General features: G+C 30.3%; 5 protein-coding genes across 15 annotated transcripts in view; 1 reads left to right on the top strand and 4 right to left on the bottom strand.

Moving 5' to 3' along the window:
• Positions 1-66: 66 nt before the first annotated feature.
• On the bottom strand, positions 67-4375 carry LOC105422603 (solute carrier family 12 member 8). Of its 2 annotated transcripts, none has more exons than XM_089076738.1 (11): positions 4097-4375; positions 3653-4009; positions 3399-3579; positions 3177-3322; positions 2872-3103; positions 2542-2743; positions 2239-2473; positions 1714-2034; positions 1457-1618; positions 1185-1363; positions 67-997 (listed from the first exon to the last, which is right to left on the bottom strand). In XM_089076738.1, exons 2-11 carry the CDS (start codon positions 3842-3844, stop codon positions 838-840), a joined length of 2010 nt encoding a protein of 669 aa, XP_088932864.1. In that variant the 5' UTR covers positions 3845-4009; positions 4097-4375; the 3' UTR covers positions 67-837. The 2 variants fall into 2 exon arrangements, with proteins under 2 accessions (XP_088932864.1, XP_088932863.1); XM_089076737.1 differs by having other exon boundaries at positions 3653-3999.
• A 147-nt stretch (positions 4376-4522) lies between these two features.
• On the bottom strand, positions 4523-7294 carry Spf30 (Splicing factor 30). The gene is made up of 5 exons (XM_011632028.3): positions 7037-7294; positions 6680-6903; positions 6020-6169; positions 5149-5299; positions 4523-5064 (listed from the first exon to the last, which is right to left on the bottom strand). The coding sequence occupies exons 1-5, from the start codon at positions 7073-7075 to the stop codon at positions 4921-4923; spliced, it is 708 nt and encodes a 235-aa protein (XP_011630330.1). The 5' UTR covers positions 7076-7294; the 3' UTR covers positions 4523-4920.
• Positions 7295-7491: 197 nt separating this feature from the next.
• Pef (penta-EF-hand domain containing protein peflin) lies at positions 7492-10896 on the top strand. Of its 7 annotated transcripts, none has more exons than XM_089076748.1 (5): positions 8144-8309; positions 8397-8463; positions 8973-9147; positions 9926-10204; positions 10372-10896. In XM_089076748.1, the coding sequence occupies exons 2-5, from the start codon at positions 8452-8454 to the stop codon at positions 10461-10463; spliced, it is 558 nt and encodes a 185-aa protein (XP_088932874.1). In that variant the 5' UTR covers positions 8144-8309; positions 8397-8451; the 3' UTR covers positions 10464-10896. The 7 variants fall into 7 exon arrangements, with proteins under 7 accessions (XP_088932875.1, XP_088932874.1, XP_011630329.2 ...); XM_089076747.1 differs by having other exon boundaries at positions 8148-8324; XM_089076749.1 differs by lacking the exons at positions 8144-8309; positions 8397-8463 and adding an exon at positions 7492-7669.
• Positions 10897-11128: 232 nt separating this feature from the next.
• Positions 11129-15391, bottom strand: LOC105422596 (protein meiotic P26). 4 transcript variants are annotated; one of them, XM_089076742.1, is made up of 9 exons: positions 15176-15391; positions 14906-15080; positions 14615-14815; positions 14157-14416; positions 13803-14032; positions 13389-13589; positions 13016-13224; positions 11758-11837; positions 11129-11322 (listed from the first exon to the last, which is right to left on the bottom strand). In XM_089076742.1, the coding sequence occupies exons 3-9, from the start codon at positions 14800-14802 to the stop codon at positions 11243-11245; spliced, it is 1248 nt and encodes a 415-aa protein (XP_088932868.1). In that variant the 5' UTR covers positions 14803-14815; positions 14906-15080; positions 15176-15391; the 3' UTR covers positions 11129-11242. The 4 variants fall into 4 exon arrangements, with proteins under 4 accessions (XP_088932868.1, XP_011630323.3, XP_088932867.1 ...); XM_011632021.3 differs by lacking the exons at positions 11129-11322; positions 11758-11837 and adding an exon at positions 12100-12770 and having other exon boundaries at positions 15176-15335; XM_089076741.1 differs by lacking the exons at positions 11129-11322; positions 11758-11837 and adding an exon at positions 12100-12770 and having other exon boundaries at positions 14906-15053; positions 15176-15335.
• Positions 15392-15535: 144 nt separating this feature from the next.
• The window catches only part of LOC105422595 (dyslexia-associated protein KIAA0319), a 5838-nt gene continuing 3456 nt past the window's right edge, over positions 15536-17917 (bottom strand). The window contains 7 exon segments of the mRNA XM_089076750.1: positions 15536-16037; positions 16117-16269; positions 16580-16765; positions 16887-16988; positions 17138-17458; positions 17548-17665; positions 17668-17782. Of these exon segments, the coding sequence (XP_088932876.1) occupies positions 16118-16269; positions 16580-16765; positions 16887-16988; positions 17138-17458; positions 17548-17665; positions 17668-17782 (994 nt within the window). The 3' untranslated portion in view covers positions 15536-16037; position 16117.

Here is a 17917-nt window from a genome sequence, read left to right as displayed (position 1 = left end):
ATTTGTTTTGGTAGATTTAAACAATTCATAAAGTAAACAGGAAAATTGATAACAATTATATTAGACTTCTCTTTCACACATAAATATAGATATATAATTTCTTTTTGCAGTTACAAATTTGTTCGTGCATTTGTACGAGAATTATAAAAGTGTTAAATAGTGTATAAATATATTATCAGGTATTTACAGAGTATTTTCATGCACGATGCAATTGCCGTACTTGCCATTATTATTACTTCAATCAATCATCAATGAATTTGAAAAATTCGATATTATAAAAAAATGGTATCAAAGATGATGAATTCTATCAGGTATCTTATTAACTTTGATACCAGACGAAATGAATATTTTCTTTCGTATGTTTATCAAGTTAAATGACACTAAGGATAAATTATTACCTTCAGTAATAGACTATCCCGACTGTACGACAATTACAATAAGTAAATATAAAAACCTAACACTACTGTTACATCAGTTCTTTGTACGTTTCATACAATCAACTTTGCATATAGCCCACTGTCTTATTGATTGTTAAAATGCTTTTAACGCCGCATTTCATTTGCTGCACTTCATTTTAAATACGTGTATTAAATAAATTCGGTTAGACTAGCTGTTTGTGCGATAGACAACATTATAAAATAAAGTAAAAATAATATTTGCCTAAATTAAAATTGTTGCAAGCTGCTCTTTGTCAGGTCTTGAAGTATCGTATTAAATACTAGACGTTAATATATATGCATTTGTAATCTTTCGCCACTAAAATATAGTCTGAAAGATGCGCGTTCACTACCGAAATATAAACTCGTATAATACATAATATTAAAAAGATCACATAATTTAGTCGACATTGACATATTGACCTGTAACTGTAGCGGTTTGATGATATCTTCTTCTTCCTGAAAAATCTTCATTCTCCTCATTCAATTGAGCCGAACATGTTTCAACGCCTGGATGCATCGGAGTCACTACAATCTGTTCGTAATCGTAAACTTTTCTCCTATAATGATAAAATGCAAATTATGTCCTAATATATTTATGCTGCACTTCATTTTAAATGCGTGTATTAAATAAATTTTATTTTTTATAAACATTTTAACCGGATAATTAATTTAAAATTACTGTATAATAACAAATTAAATTTACCCCATAATTAAAATTACTGTATAAAAACAAATTAAATTTACCCCATAATTCGAAGTAATGCAATTCGAAACCATTTAAAGAGTTGGAATTCTGCCGAAACTCCAGGTTTCACGGCAGGATTAGCATGACCAACGTAACTCCAGACGAGAAATACGACGACAATATTAGCAATCGCATATCCCCAATGTACGAGAAACATTATTAATAATTTTACAAGACACTGCAATATAAATATATACATAACATTAATCTTCAGTGTAACTATGAAATTTTTCATCTTTTAATATGAAAGAATATGATTTTAAGTACTTACGCCCAATAGCGAAAACCATCTGTTGCATAAAGGACTATACCAATTTCCTAATTTATTGTGTATATGAACTTTTCGTTCTGGTGTGCTGGAAACACTAGCATTGTCCTCAATGCTCGGCGACGAATCCACATACACGTTATTATCAGAAATACTATTGTTTCTCTATATTAAAATATTAAACATTATTGGATAAATTTGAATTTTTCAAAACGCGCGACAATGCAATGATTCGGATTTCAATAGACATAATTTCTTACCATAACATTTTTATGCCTTATTCTCTCAGGAAACAAACTATCTAAGTCATTATCCGTGTCAGTTATCGAATTGTTCCTACTTGCAGAACCGTAATTGCGATCGAATGTTGGCGATTGTGTGCAAAATCGTTGCTCGCGCGTATGTCGAAGATCAAACGTTTGCGCGAGGGCGAAGTACGCGTAATCTAAGCAGGCATATGTTAACAGGAATGGCATCGTCACTATGGGAGCGAGTGTATTAATCTGTCCAGTAATGATAAAAGTCAATGTTACCACAGCGACAACCAGCATAGCATATATAGGTACTTTATTTGGTCCTCTCTGGAAATGAAATAATTATTATTATTAATAAATTCGTCGGATGATACAAGATTTCAAGATTTCATATATAATATAAAGAATTTATAAATTTTCTCAAGTGTAGAGATCAAGTCTAAAATCTGATACTGTTATCTGGCATATCTAAAAGAATTAAAAATGAAAAAATAATCAAAAAAAAAAACATCAAAGAAAAAAAATAATCACCCCTCTTTGCAAGCAACTCATTCCTGGTATAACATTTTGGCTGGCGATGGATTGCAGAACGCGAGGTGTACCATACATGGCACCCAAACAGCTGCTAAACGATGATACATAGAGACCAGCGAGTAGTAATACTGAGATCGCCGATACTGTTGATGCTATCGTAAAATTAGTAAGTAAAGAGTTTCTGACGCAGGTTGCCGCAAGAGTCAACGAGAAACACAAGTACAAAAACGTTCTGCAAACAATTATTTTAATGTATGATGTAAAAGGAAGATTTCTCACATCAGAGATAAGTCTTCTTACCCAGTTCCTAATGCTGCTAAAGTACCATTAGGAATATCACTAGATGGATGTCTTAAATCTCCACTCATATTAATTCCAGCTAAGACCCCAGTGACAGTTGGAAAGAACACACCGAACACGGTAAACCAGTTGTATCCATCTTGATAATCAGGGAAAGTGTTATTTCTTAAATTTCCTGATAACCAACCTTCAAAACCGGAATCTGCCGATATAAATGGTAGCTTTAACAACTATGTATATACATGGAAGAATGTATATAAATAAAGATATCCTGCATAATTATATATCGTAGAATGTGCAGTTCTGTGACAATTTATTGTATCATTTTACCAATATTGGTGTGAGTGAAACTTCCAACCATGAAGTCAACTCCAGCGAGGAGTAGGATCAGAAGAAGAACAAATTGCAACTTTACAACCCATTTAACACCAGCCACATTAATTACAGACAATAGCACAACGGCTGCACATGCAAAACCACGTTGTGCCCATGCCGAATCTAAACTTACAAGACCAGCCATCGATTCCCCAAAACCTAAAACGTTTAGAGCACAACCCACCGCCTGAAATAAAATCCACAAACCGATTCTTGGAATCGCTGATAAAAACAGGAAGGATTAGTGTGTTTGTTCTTACCTGCCCAAAGCAATAGAGCAATCCGATGGAACCACCAAATCTAGAACCCAGCACATGTGACAACAAAAAATAAACTCCACCACTTTCAACTCTACATCGTTCACATATGCCAACAGCTGAGAGTACTGTTACTAATGCGATACATACTGGAATCATTTTAATATATAGTAGTAATAATAATAATAATAATAATAATATCGATTATATGTCCATTAATGTTACCTGTACAAAATATAATCAGTACTGCATTTAAAACACCAGCTTGACCAACTATCCAACCTGATCTCAGAAATACTATCACTCCAAATATGTTAATAAGGCAAGATGTAAAAACTCCATCCCAAGTGCCAAATAACACAGGCTGGGAGATGAAGAAGTTAGATTTCCACCAAGGATCTGAGCTCTATGAAGAATATAAAGAATGGCTGTGATACCCGTAACTGCACAATGAATCCATTCTGTATTATATCCCTTACGTATTCCTGCGCGAACAGTTCGTTTGCACCAGCTGGATACATCTCGGGATCAAGGGCATTATTACCATCTTCGTCACCCCTTTTCGCGTTATCCTGTGCCTCTGGATCGCGCAAACCATATCTAGTCCAATCGACGTCTCTGTGCACCCGGACGTCACCATTTGGAAGTCTATTTTCTTCGTTCGATCCCATGCTTCCTTTGTGTAACGGTATATAGAAACCGTACAAAGAATATCAGTTTTCTTTTCGTTGATATCACCCTCATTCACGTGAAAATTCCTCTTTGCATGAAAAAAGATCCTTTGTATCCATAAAGTAATAATGCTGTGCCCGTCGTAATTTGCAATCTGAAATTTTCTTTATAATATTTTCATCACGCGACAATTATGGTTATAGGTTAGAACGCGAAATTCATGAAAAAATAAGATATAAATCCCGCATTACAAGCGCGACGAATATTCCTCATGTAACAGTTATTTCTTCACTTTATCAAAGCTGAGTCCGCATTTTTTCGTGATATTTATCGCTCCCTAGTGACGTTATGATAGGGCGAAAGAAGCCACCATTTTGATTCTTCTGACGCTAATCGTTAATCTACACCACCGACGAAGTATATTAAAGAACCGAATACCTAGGTCAAATTTTGTTTATTAAGCGAGTCTAAAATAATAAAAAAATATTGATTTTACCAGTTATTCTGGCATATTTTAATAAAACAAAATGTTATAAGAACTTTATCTATTAAGAACTTAAATATTAATATCTAATATTATCTATTGTTTTATTTTTTTAATTTACTTTTACTTAATTTATATTACACATATACATATCATTCACACCCTCTTAAAGATGAAAATACTTTCATAAAGCTGCACGTTAAAATATACATTTATTTGTATCAATGAGATTGTAAACAAATTATGTTCACGGAAATGTATTAATCTAAAAACACATTTATTCACTGCAATTATTTTCGAATTATTATGGTAAAAAATTCGAAATCGTCTCGATATTCATAGAATCGCTCTGTTAGTGATAGAAGGTCTCTCTCTCTCTCTCTCTCTCTCTCACACACACACACACACACACACACACACACACACACACACACTTAAAACCGTCATTAATCCCACCATCACGTTTCTGCGTCCCGTATATCGCAAAAGCGTTCATGTATCAGTCTCTGATATAATATAGCAATATAATTCCACAAAACTCTAGCGCTTTCACCGAGTTACACAGTATCTATTTATTTACATATACGTTATTTAAGCTCCTCGCCTCCACTTTTCCCCGTTACTGAACTTTGTCATTTCCCGACCGCTAACACCGCAGGTACCAATTCCTACACGACCGTTTACATTTTCTGGTGTCGCGAAGATGCTCTTCTTTATGACGCCTTTCTTTGAAGACTGCAGAGAACAAAATTACATATAAGAAAGACGTGTTTCAATACATTTTCAATATAAATATATGCTATATAAATAAAGCCATACCTTATTCGTGAAAGCTAACCATTTATTCTTTTCCAATTCACGTTCCTCCTCCAATTCTTTGAAACGCTGCAATTTCCTTTGCTTCTTCTTTTTAAGGTATTCCCTTTGCTTATTTGGATCCGAACCCGTAACCGCAGCTGCTTGCATCTTTCTGTAAATAAAAAAAAATCTATCTCATTTAGTTAAATAAATAGATAACTAAAATTTATATATATTAAATTTATATATAAATTTATATATAAATTTATATATATTTTTAATTATATATATTAAATGATTTTTAAAAAACGCACTATTAATATTTTTATATTTTTATCAGCTTAATGAATATAAATATTGACACATTTTAATATATGTACCAATTATTTATAATTATTTATAATTTACTTATAAAAATGGACACACTTGTTTTAATATAAAAAAGCAAAATAATATATGTATTTTAAAAAATAATATATTATTTTACCACATTATCTAATAGATGTACATTTATAACAAATTTATTCTCAATTTCTTTTGCACACACATATAATTATATAATTATATTAATAATTTGTTTCTCAAAGATGTGGTACCAGAGGATCAGACAATTCCTGTTACCTTTTCCTGAAGCCGACGATGCATACAGACCGCATGTCATCAAAGGATAAATGAACAATAAGAAGCATATGACCAAATATCGTACCAATGGTGGAGTTATTGTTGCCAATTCAAAAATGAGAAATGGGAGGGGAAAAACAGATGATTAGTAAATTGTCACCTTATATCTTTTGTTTCTCATAAAAACAGACACGTGCAAAATTGTCAAGAATGTCTTATATTAATCTATAATGATGTGTTCTCATAAACATCAAACTGGAAGTTTATTTACTTTGATTTTTGATCTGCCCAGTCCGACGCTGGCCTCTTAGCAACAGACTTCAGCTGACTGAGCATAGTAACATCAGTGTTCTTGTATTCATTGAACGTCACATTTACAACTCCATCTTCACCTATCGAGTCTATAGTTGCTTCATAATATCTGTAAAATTTTTCAAAATATTGAAAAAAAATTGCTTGAAATATTTCAGGATAATCATTGCACTTCATATAGATTATCATCAATATATTGTATTTTTTTATCACAAATAGTCGATGATTCATGAGTGATACTTGCTTAGTATTCTTGGCTCTTTCAAAATGTCTCTTTAATGTTTTCTTTAATGTTCAATGTTAGATAAAGTTTGGTAGCAAAAAATCAAAGTAAAATTCTCTTAAAATAAGTCCATCTGATATTAACTGAAAAATAAATTTCAAAAATAAAATAAATAATTTTGCCAAAATTCTTGTTTGACCATCTGACTTTCCATTGTAAATTTTTTCCTTTAAACCTTATTAGTTTTTAATAACAATAACTGGGGTAAAATAATAACCGAGACATGTTATATATCGACAACATTGTAACATAACAATATTACATTGTATGAATTATATAATCTTGTAAAATTCCAAACCAAAATATAAACGCAAGTAATAACAATATCATACTCACTTGCCGTCCTCACTCCAAGGTGCCATACACTGATCGCCAACTTTCCACTTATTCGCCAGAACTGCAAGCAAAATAGGATCTTTAGCATCCATGCCATTGGCTTGTCTTTTTTCCTGCTGTTGTGACTTAATTAAATCATGTGTCAGCTTTATTACTTCCTTCAGATCGAATTTCAGCTTTATCAACTCCTCGTTATTCGGATCTGTCGTAAGAGCCGCTTCCACCTGAAGCATGAGAAAAAGAGCATGATGAAACCAGTCCGTCGAACGAGAATGTAATAGCTAGATAAGACGATCGAGACCATCGTCGTTTGATCGATCGCTAGCGCGAGATTAAGAAAGAAAAAACAAGATTCACCTGTTGGAGTTGCAGCTTGTAATTCTGCAAATCATCCATGCCTGGTTTGTTTTCGGAAACGGATTATTCCAAATCACGACGCGGGCACAGGGATTCGGCTTCCTCTCTCCGTTTCACTTAAAAATGTCACGTAAATAAAGTACTACCTCTCGCAAGATCACTCGCGACAACTCTGGTTGACAAACGCAAGATTACTCGGTGAAATGTTGTGAAGTGTTGCCAATATAACGCGCCACGAGATTCTCAGCGGTCGCGGCAGAGTTCGGTGAAATAACTCGGCGAGCAAGAATAATAAGATAGAAATCAATTATCAATTCAGAAGTGTCCGGAAGATTTTTAAATGATTATTCTGGACGATTTTTAAACGATTATTCTGGACGAAAATCTGGATCAAAACATGTCGCAAAAAACATCAACCACGAAGTTAATCGAAGTGGTAATCGTGTTTAGAAGATGGCGACACGATTGTGACCTCTAAACTATAGCAGAAAGCCTGAAAACGGCTATCCCGGCCTTTTTCGAAATCATTGTACGCTATCGCTATCAACGCTATAATTGAGCTTGAAATTATAAATCACATCTATTTTAGAACATCTATTATTGATAAAAATCATATCTCGCAAAATAGATATGGTGCGTGTCCGGTCCGTGTTAATTCATTCTGTGAATTATTAGCAAAATATATAGTTCGTGTCACATATATTATAGATTTTAAATATTAACAGTGAATATTGAAACTCAGCCTTAAGTGTCGGTCCACAATAAGTATTTAATCTTTAAGTCGTAAGAAATTGACCAATCATAGTCGATTATTCTTTTCATATTCGATTATAATTGATCAATTTCTTACTTCTTAAAGCTTAAATCACCTATTGTGGACCGACACTAATAAATATAAAGGATAAAGAAAACATTTCGCAACGCGTTTCCCTAAATTATATATTTTTTATTTTACAATAACATCTCAAGTTAATCTACATTGGTAGAAATGAGTATAAAAAAATATTCGAATAATAAATTCAATATTGCATTACAAATAGCTAATCATTCTTAAAATATTCCAAATTTTTGTCGATCTTTAATAGTATTTTGTCAGTGATTGAAAAACACCCATTGTTCATTCTTTTTTTTACATTTTACTTTTCAAAGAATCGCATAACTTGCGATTCTTTGAAAATTACGCTACTTCGCTAATACGGAAGTATCATAGAGAATCGTCGAAAGCGATTCATATATATGTCATAAAGATCTAGATCCTTTCCAGTCCTGTCCAGTATGTTTCGATGAAGTATGTTATTAGCGCGTGAATATGTTTGTTATTATATAACATTATTGGTAACGCAGAATTTTGTGATGACAGCGTAAACAAGAATTCTACATTGTAATTTATCGTACTGTCCTACGGTTAGAAAGTCATGGCTTACCCGGTAATTCTCTGAATGGTTATAACAATTCTGTACCTGTCTATCTATGTAGCAACAACTATAGCACGCTTTGTTACTATTTTCGTTATTTTTGTCCTGTATGATCTTTACCGTGAATGCTTGATCACGCGTATGTTAAATTTAACCTGTACGACCTGTAAGTTTTAAATTACATTTATCGTGTAAATCTTATTTTATTTTTATCTTGTCTTTTAACATAGCATCTTACTGTTCTTTGATAACCAAGCAATCTGATTTTATATAATAATAGGAAATCTCACATATCAGGAATTTGATTATCACAGAAAAATTTTAAAATTAAAAATTATCAATTTATATTTCAAATTCGTGTTTAATGTTTGCTAATCCGTGCATAAATTTTTCTAAGCATGAAAAAAATTTAAGTATTCAAAAATTAAGCTCTATGTGTAGGTTGGTATTTTTTTTTTATCACAGCTTGTCTGAACTTGATCTTTCTCAGTTGTATTATTTATTTAATTCATTTCTTCAAGAGTGCGATGTATGGCTCTACCAATCCTGGATCTGGAGTAAGCCCAGAAATACAACAATGGTTCTCTACAGTGGACAAAGATGGAAGTGGACAGATAACAGCTTTAGAATTGCAATCAGCATTGGCCAATGGTCAAGGGGGAACATTTTCTGACACTGCATGCAAGTTAATGATTGGTATGTTTGAAGATTTTATATATATTTAATTATTAAGAGAAAAAGGATATATTTAATTCTAAACTCTCCTAAGATAACTATCGATTGATTAATACACTGAATGATATATAGATTGTTAGTGATTAATGTTATTAAAATCGGGATATGAAGATTTATAAATTGAATATAAGATAAGGCTCCTGATAAAAGAATATAAGAATGGGGTATAATGGCAATGAGAGCACAGCGCAGTACTAAGAGCGCGTAAAATTTAATAGTAATCAATGTAACATAATCAAAATAACATAAAGCGGACGTTTCGGCTGATCTTTCAGCCTTCTTCAGTGCAAGAAAATAAAAAATACAAATAAATCTACTTAGATGGTGAGCGAATCGCAAATTCATAATCAATGTAGCAGCAAACATTGAAATTCAAAACGTCGATCGTCTCTCAAAATATGGTGCATCTTCAAGAACAGTTACAGTAGTTGTTAGGATGACCAACTGCTCGATTACACGGTCGAAAGTGAGAAATCCCAGATTGTACAGAATGATACATTTGTATTACTGCCTGTAAATGACTGGCATGGTTCCGGCAAGATTTATAAAATTTAGAGACAATAACATTTGTAATTGTAACATTTGTAATTATAGTTAATATTAACTTAATAATTTAATTTAAAATAAAAAGTACATTTTTATTTTCAGTTGTATAAATAGATATAAGAAAATAAGTGAATTAGGTCTTGAAATTGGTATATTAAAGATATTACTCAGAGTAATTTTACTTAATTTACAGGTATGTTCGACAAAGAAAAAAATGGCACTATAAATGTGACAGAGTTTCAAGCTCTCTACAATTATATAAATGCTTGGCTTGGCGTGTTTCGTGGCTTTGATCACGATAACTCGGGCAGTATACAAGAGAGTGAATTAAATGCAGCTCTAACACAAATGGGTTATAGACTTAGTCCAGAGTTTATTCAATTTCTTATAAAAAAAAGCGATCTTCATGGCCATCAGTCTATTACTGTTGACCAATTTATAGTACTGTGTGTTCAAATACAGAGGTTTACAGGTAACATATTTAAATATATAAGGAAATATATAAGGAATGAAATTGTAAGATGATTGTAATATTATATACTATAGGCATAGAAATTTGATGTCATTATAAAAACATTTATACATTTAATAACTTGATAATAAGATTTAAAATAATCGATTTATTATAATATATTACAGAAGCATTTAGAACAAGAGATACTGATCAAACTGGAACGATTACAATCGGATTTGAAGATTTTCTGGGAGTAGCTCTTAGTTGCAGCATATAACATCTGCATATCTCAACAATAATACAATTAAATTATTTTTTATCACTTGTACGCTGAAAAATAATTATTCAATTTACTGCAGATTCTATTTTTCTATCTTAGGAGATAGTGTAAAACCGATTTATGTCTATAAGTTTTTTTTAGGTTTTAAGAGATCTATGTATTTGTATTTAGAAATTTTTACATGCATTTTCATTTCTCTTCACCCTACTAAGCTTTTAGTAAGCTTTTAGTTTTACATTTAATTATAATGATATCTTTAAGATAAAATAAGATTATCAATAAATATATAAGAAGCATTTAAATATAAAAGATGCTTCTCATCGATTCCACTGTATCAATACCTCAAATGACAATGAAATATTTAATTTAGATTTATACACGTTACCAATAATGTTCGATAAAACATTGAAATAAACATTTACATCACATTTATTGCGAAATATAAGTTGAGCAATAGGTTTCGTGACTAATTGTTAATGTGATAGAAAACAAATATATTTTTACTATTTATATAAATTGTAATATTTTAATGTTTATGTTATATATGTTTATAAATATTATCTTTATATAAAGATTTATATAAAGATTTATAATTGTATATAAGATTTAAGATACATTTGTTATTTTTATGTGAAGATTTCGATGATGTTATATCAAGTGCATATATAAATAAGAAATTATTCTTCTTTACATAGATCTGAGAATAATGCACATGCTTCAAATTTACGAGACTACAAAATTTTATTACTTCACATGAAACATGCTCGTGAAAGAATTCAAGAATTTGATCGATTACAAAGAGCACGACATCTTTTGGATGCTATTTCATTAGTAAATGATTTGCTTACTGATGGTTCTGAAATAGAAATACTGACGCTTGCTGGTATAATAGTAAGAAGATTAAATAAATTAGGTGTGCCTAATGTAACGGCGGATAAAAAAAATGGTACGTATTTGATATAGTTTCTGAAATATAATATGTATTATATACGTGTATGTTATATAGAATATTGGTACGAAGATGCGAAATTATCAGCTTTGAGACTTACACATAGCGGTATTTATCATTGCTGTACATTTTGCTCTAGTGGTGGAAAAAAAGAAATAACTTGCGGCTGTAAAGGTACTATGCCTGGTAAGAATTAATTTTACAAATTAACTGAATAATAACAATAAAATTATTTGAACTGAAAAGAAAAGGAAATTAATACATAAAAATAATTATAATACTTTTGTAATATAAAACATTTACATACTTATACAAAAGTAAATTAAAAAAAGAATAATTAATTTTTTTTAAAGGTGGGTACAAAGGTTGTGGCCATGGACATATTGGACATCCAGGGTTTAATCATTGGTCTTGTTGTGGATCTATATTACGCAATGGACGTTGCTTAATTATACGAAAAACCACACATCAAATTACATTATGACAAAATAAACTATTAAATATATATTTTTTGTGTATATTTTATTAAATACTCCCAAAAATGCAGATATTGATTATGCTTTACATTCTTAAAAATCTTTCAAGATATTTAATTTCTACATTTATATTTAATTAATTGAAATACTTCGGATTTGTAATCCTTAAAACAATTTTATTCAACTGTAATTTTTTAACTAACTTCCATTCTGTCTTGAATTATATAAAAGATTTATTTCAAACTAAAGATTTACATATTACAATATTTTACAATATTTAATTCTTAATCTAATCTAGCTTATACCAATAACTATAACGTAATAGCTTATAATAATAACGTTAATAGCTTAAAAAAATGCAAAAATGTTTTACGAGATAATAATGATTGTATTTTGTAATTCCTGATCTCTTCAAAAAAGGGAAAAAATAATAAAGATAAAGGAAATGAAATTAATATTATTTTACTTTCTACTTTGCCTTAATTTTATTATTGGCAAGATGAAATGTATAACAATGTACATAAAACGATCTTTTCATTATATTGTGTGTGTGTGTGCGCGCGCGCGCACGCGCATGTGTGCATGGTGTGTGTGTGTGTGTGTGTGTATATACATAAATTAAAATCATATTCTTTACATTTATATTATTTATTAAACAGTTACAAAAATATTGCAGTATGCTTAATTAAATTTAAATATAACATGTTTTAAATCATACATCGCAATATAGTTGCAATAGATTGTTTCTTATCATAATATTATATATATATATATATATATATACAATAGTAAAATATATTCAAATTATACAATTTTAACAATTCTAGTCAGTCTTGTACATCAGTTAATCTCACATCAGTCTGAATGTACGCTTTATACCTCAAATGACAATTAGATATATTTTATTCGCCCATTATTCTTATATATACAATGACAATTTCATTATAATATACTAGCATGAGAATTTATTTTTTCTTAGTCCAATTAATATTGTATGTATATAATTGAAAAACTTATAAATTTTAGAATATTGTACAGCAGATTTTATATGAACTTGTCATTGAGTCTGTAATATAATTTATATTATTCCCGATTTTAAAATATAACATTATATGTAGACGTACCTGCAAGTCGTGATAACACTGTGTGCTTCTTCAAGATCATTAGTTGAAAATACATCGTGATTATATTGAATTAATAATTTATTTAGATATATTTTTGCTTTTTGCAACATTGTTGCTAAATATGTACTAGCTCTTTTGCCCACTCCTATAGCATCCTCACTGGCATGACCTCTGTGTTGAGCACTCCACATACATTCTTTGCATGTCACCTGAAAATTTTATAATTTATCTGCATTATTGTATTTATTTATTGAAAATTCTCCAAAATAATAAGTTATTAAATATAATGAAACAAAAACGAATATGCATGCCTTTAATTGAAAGTATCAATTGTTTGAAATGTATATAAAAGAAGAGGTCATTTTTATTAAACCTGCTGACACGCGATGCAATAAAATTTTAAAGCGTGCGTCGGATGCGTTTGACATAAAATCGTCCGTCGTACTTTGGTAACTTCCCACAGTGGTCTCATTAAATGTTTATTCGTTCTTGCTTCCGCAATATTTTGTTGTTCATGCTGCCCGCCGCATTCCGAACAGAAATTACGCAAACACGTTGAACATTGCATGAGCGCCTGAAATAAGTAACATATGAAAAAGTCCATCTATAACGTTTCTATTTTCCTTGTGGATTTGTTTACACGGTAATAATAAATGTATTACCATATTACATGTAAAAATGTAAATTTAATAATATATTTATTTTGCAGTATGATAATATAAAAAAGAGAAAAAGATAGATAATATTAACGATGAGTTTTAAAAAGTTGCAATAATATCTTGATTACCGGAATTTCGTTTGTACAGGTATCACAAAGTACTTTATTGACCAGTTTACGTCGCATTGTATCCATAACTGACCGATGTTGCAAAGGATAATGTGGTGGTGGTATAGTACAATTAATTGAATTAAATTTCGGCAAAGGCGAATTGCATAACGGACACGTTTCATACATATCGAGTCGTGCATATATTCGATTGTCATCTCGTATTTCGTTCTTCGAAGAAATGTACGAAGCTACAAGCATACTGTCAATGTGTTCTCACAAAAAATCAAAAGTATGATCAGTAATACAATCGATTGTAATAAACATTAATTAATTAAAAATATTGCATTTGTTAGATAAGATTATGCCACTTACATTTGCTCATCAATTCATAAACGCACGGTAAACATATAGGATGTAAACAAGGAAGAAGTCTGGGTTCTTCCATTCTCTGCCCACATCTGGGACATTGAAAATTCGTATCGTACGATAATCTATATAAAGAATGTGTCAGTTCTCTCGACTCTTTCTTGACTTCATGGCCCATTTTGTTACGAATCAAAACAGGCTGGTGTGTAAGAACGTTCGAATTTGACCAAAGAATATGTTTTTTTCTGGAATCTTCATTACTGGAACTATATAATCAGAGTCACTTATACATTGTAAAAGTTTTGAACAAAAATCCATCAGTCAAAAATTCTTGGAGTCAATTAACATTTTATAGCACAAATATAATGACTTCTAATTTTAGTTCAATTGGAAGAGACTTTGTATGTTAAATCATATATATTATATATTAATAAGCTCTAAGTAGATTTAGAGACATCACTCACCATTTGTTCATAGTTGATATTGTCGTCATTGATTCGACGACGGGATTTTCAGTATTTATACCTTTATTCTTGCATTCGATCAAATTTGCATAAATATGATCGCAACTTCCGAGTTCATTATCTATTGTAGTCTCACGATTGCAACAGCTTTTTGACGAGCATTTTGCCGAACAGTTTACCAAATCCATCGATTACAACATGCTAAAAAATGCAGTTGTAATAAAAATACAAATACAAATATACAATGAATATGTATTTCTCCTGCATTGACGCCGAAATTGAAATACTCACCAAGAAATTAAGGTACAATTAAGAAGAAATGAAAGAGTGAGTCCACGGGCTGCACGGATCTTTCTACTAGTTAAAACTAGTTCACCAACAGCATAGCAGGTTAAAAATATCTTTAAAATATAGGCTGGGAGAGCCAAACGCAACTTGCCTGGAAACACGAAATCCTAGCTGCTGACTGCAAAGTTATAGATATCTTTAGCATCAGCAGCAATTTGATAAAATATAAAAAAAATTTGTTTAGCTTTCATAAAAAATAAACAAAAAACTTACTTTTATTAATGCAATAATTTATTATAAAAAGATTTTATTTCACAAAATGATTTCATAAAAAAGTCTTTTAAGTAGGATTTTTAAAGTAGAAAAAAAGTATTATCTTAATGTCGGTCCACAACAAGTATTTAATCTTTAAGCCGTAAGAAATTGACCAATCATAGTCGATTATTTTTTTCATATTCGATTATAATTGGTCAATTTCTTACGTCTTAAAGCTTAAATCACCTATTGTGGACCGACATTTAAAGAATCATTTTTTTAAATAAATTCAAGAGTAGTGTACATAAATATTAGGTGGTGATTGCTTTTATATCTAAATAAAGCAAGTATATGCGACAAATTAATGATATAAAAATATGTATGGATAATAAATTTTATTTAATATCCATGTAGTGTAAAAATAAGATTGACAATGTATGTATTAAAGAGTAAGCAATACATATAAACGATATATAGACATGATACAGTGCTTACTAAATACTAATTTTAATTTAAATATTTTCTAAGGCCATAATAATACTTAGATAAGCTCTCAAATAGTTAGACGATCATATGACGTCGCATTTTTGTTTGTTAATCGTTGGCGCAGATAGAGTCACATAATAGGTACAGAATACAATTAATACTTAAGATGAATTAAATAACATGACATAGAATGTTGCGATGTTATCATTATATCTATAAACAATATTTAGATTCCCATATCTATCTTCTTAGAACATTGTTATCAATACCAATTCTGGAGGCGATCATTCTTGTAAAGTACATAAGTCGACTTACATTATGACTAGTATTTTAAGTTTGGCCTTACACAACTGTGCATTGTTTATCATCTTTGCGTCATCATATCATTGCATTTCTAAAACGTAATAAAAAATTTTAATTTAGGAATTTGATTAACATCTTAACGTTGTGAAATGAAGTATTGTACTCATTACCTCATGTTTTCACTCGGGAACCGACTTTGATAAATCCATTTCGAGATTTACCATTTCTTATATGACTACCACTTTTACTCTTTCGATGCTCAAACAAAACATCATCAGAATCAGTGTCGGACTCTGATAATACCATTTTGTTGTGAGTTGAAACTGCGATGAGAAGATATTATTATAACTTCACAATAATAATAAGTATAACTTCACAATAATAATAAGTAGATTCATGATATTCAAGTATTTTCAAAAAATGACTTGAATAAGAAAGTTAAAGAAAAAATAAAAATGTTTAAATTGTATAATTTTATATTTCTTTTATTTAAATTAACACTGTGAAAAAAGCTTTATTGTTTAAACAATGCTAATATGCTACAATTTTAATATGGACAAAGACATAAACAATTCAAAATATTGAATGTTATGTCATGTTTGACAAAAGTTAAGTAACAAAAAAGCTACATACATGCACTGCTGTCATCTTCTGGCTCTGGCTGCAGCAAAGAATAACGCGCTGGTTTTTTCTTAGGCCGAAGCAAACGTCTTCGACCAGCACATATCCTTTGGCACAAGCAAACAAGACTCCAAACAAATCCAACCCAACATATGACTAATGATAGCAACGCTATTATCACATATAGGATACTCCAATCTAAAAAAAAAAAAAATGTAACGCTGAGTAAAATAATTTAAATTAACAAATATATATATATAAAATGTAATGTGAATATTATGAAACGAATCATTTATCTCAGATAGAGAATTTAACATACCGCAATTAGAATCTCCATTACCAAAATATTTTTGTATCAAGTTCTGCATCCAAAATGCTTCGCACAAACATTGTCTTGTCTCTTGATCGCATACACCGTGACCTAAATAGACATGTTTAATTGATAACTTACGAATAGAAATCTATTTTTATTTTAAATTATATTTTCTCATACACTTTTAATTTTTCAAAATAAATAATTTTTGCATAAGCATATTAAATTTCAATATTTATATCTTTAGAATTACATACCTGAACAATTATTTTGACATATAGCAGTATCTATATTAGCTACCGACAGTTGTAAAAGACCAGAATCTTGTAGTAACTTTTCTTTTAATCTTTTGACTACTTCTGGACCTGGCAACATTGTCTTTCCTCCCTTATTTTCCACATAAAATAGTAAAACAGTTTTTCCAGTGTGCGGTTCTGCTCTCAAATTTCGTATTACAATCGAAGCTTCATCTCGTAATAGCATCTGCAGTTTCATTACCAATGAATTTTTTTGCGAAACAGTTAACATGCTAGCCCCTATATTTAATGTCAATTCTACCAGATGTAATAATTGCGGATCTATGGAGTAAAAAGAATTCATTTTTTTTTCTTAAATTATCATATTACAGAAGTATATAATAATTATATTATATTTAATCAATACTAACCGGGTTTTACAATTACTGATACGGTATCTTCACTGCTCAGACCTTGATCATCCGTTACTTTTAATCGAAAAACGTAACGACCAGGAACTATATCAGTTAGCTGTAAAAATATACAATGTAAACATATGAATATGATGTATTATATACAGTCTTTCTAATTCAAATTCTTATTCAATCTCTAAAGTAAATCCTCGATAATTCAAAGAAAAATTAGAGATTTATTAACTTGAAATTTTTTCTTAGAGAAAAAGTTATCTCTATAATAATTTGAATTGTTTCAAAATTGATTTCTATATCTAGAAAAGAATCTCTCCAATTCAAAGTATATTATAAAAAAGAATTTGCAATACTTTTTTTCTATTCCTATATT

Source organism: Pogonomyrmex barbatus, unplaced genomic scaffold (assembly GCF_055798465.1).
Source record: "Pogonomyrmex barbatus isolate J1 unplaced genomic scaffold, ASM5579846v1 scaffold2, whole genome shotgun sequence".
Taxonomy (NCBI): Eukaryota; Metazoa; Arthropoda; class Insecta; order Hymenoptera; family Formicidae; genus Pogonomyrmex; species Pogonomyrmex barbatus.
The sequence above is the reverse complement of the archived record's forward strand: the minus strand, read 5'-3'. Positions and strand labels throughout refer to the sequence as shown.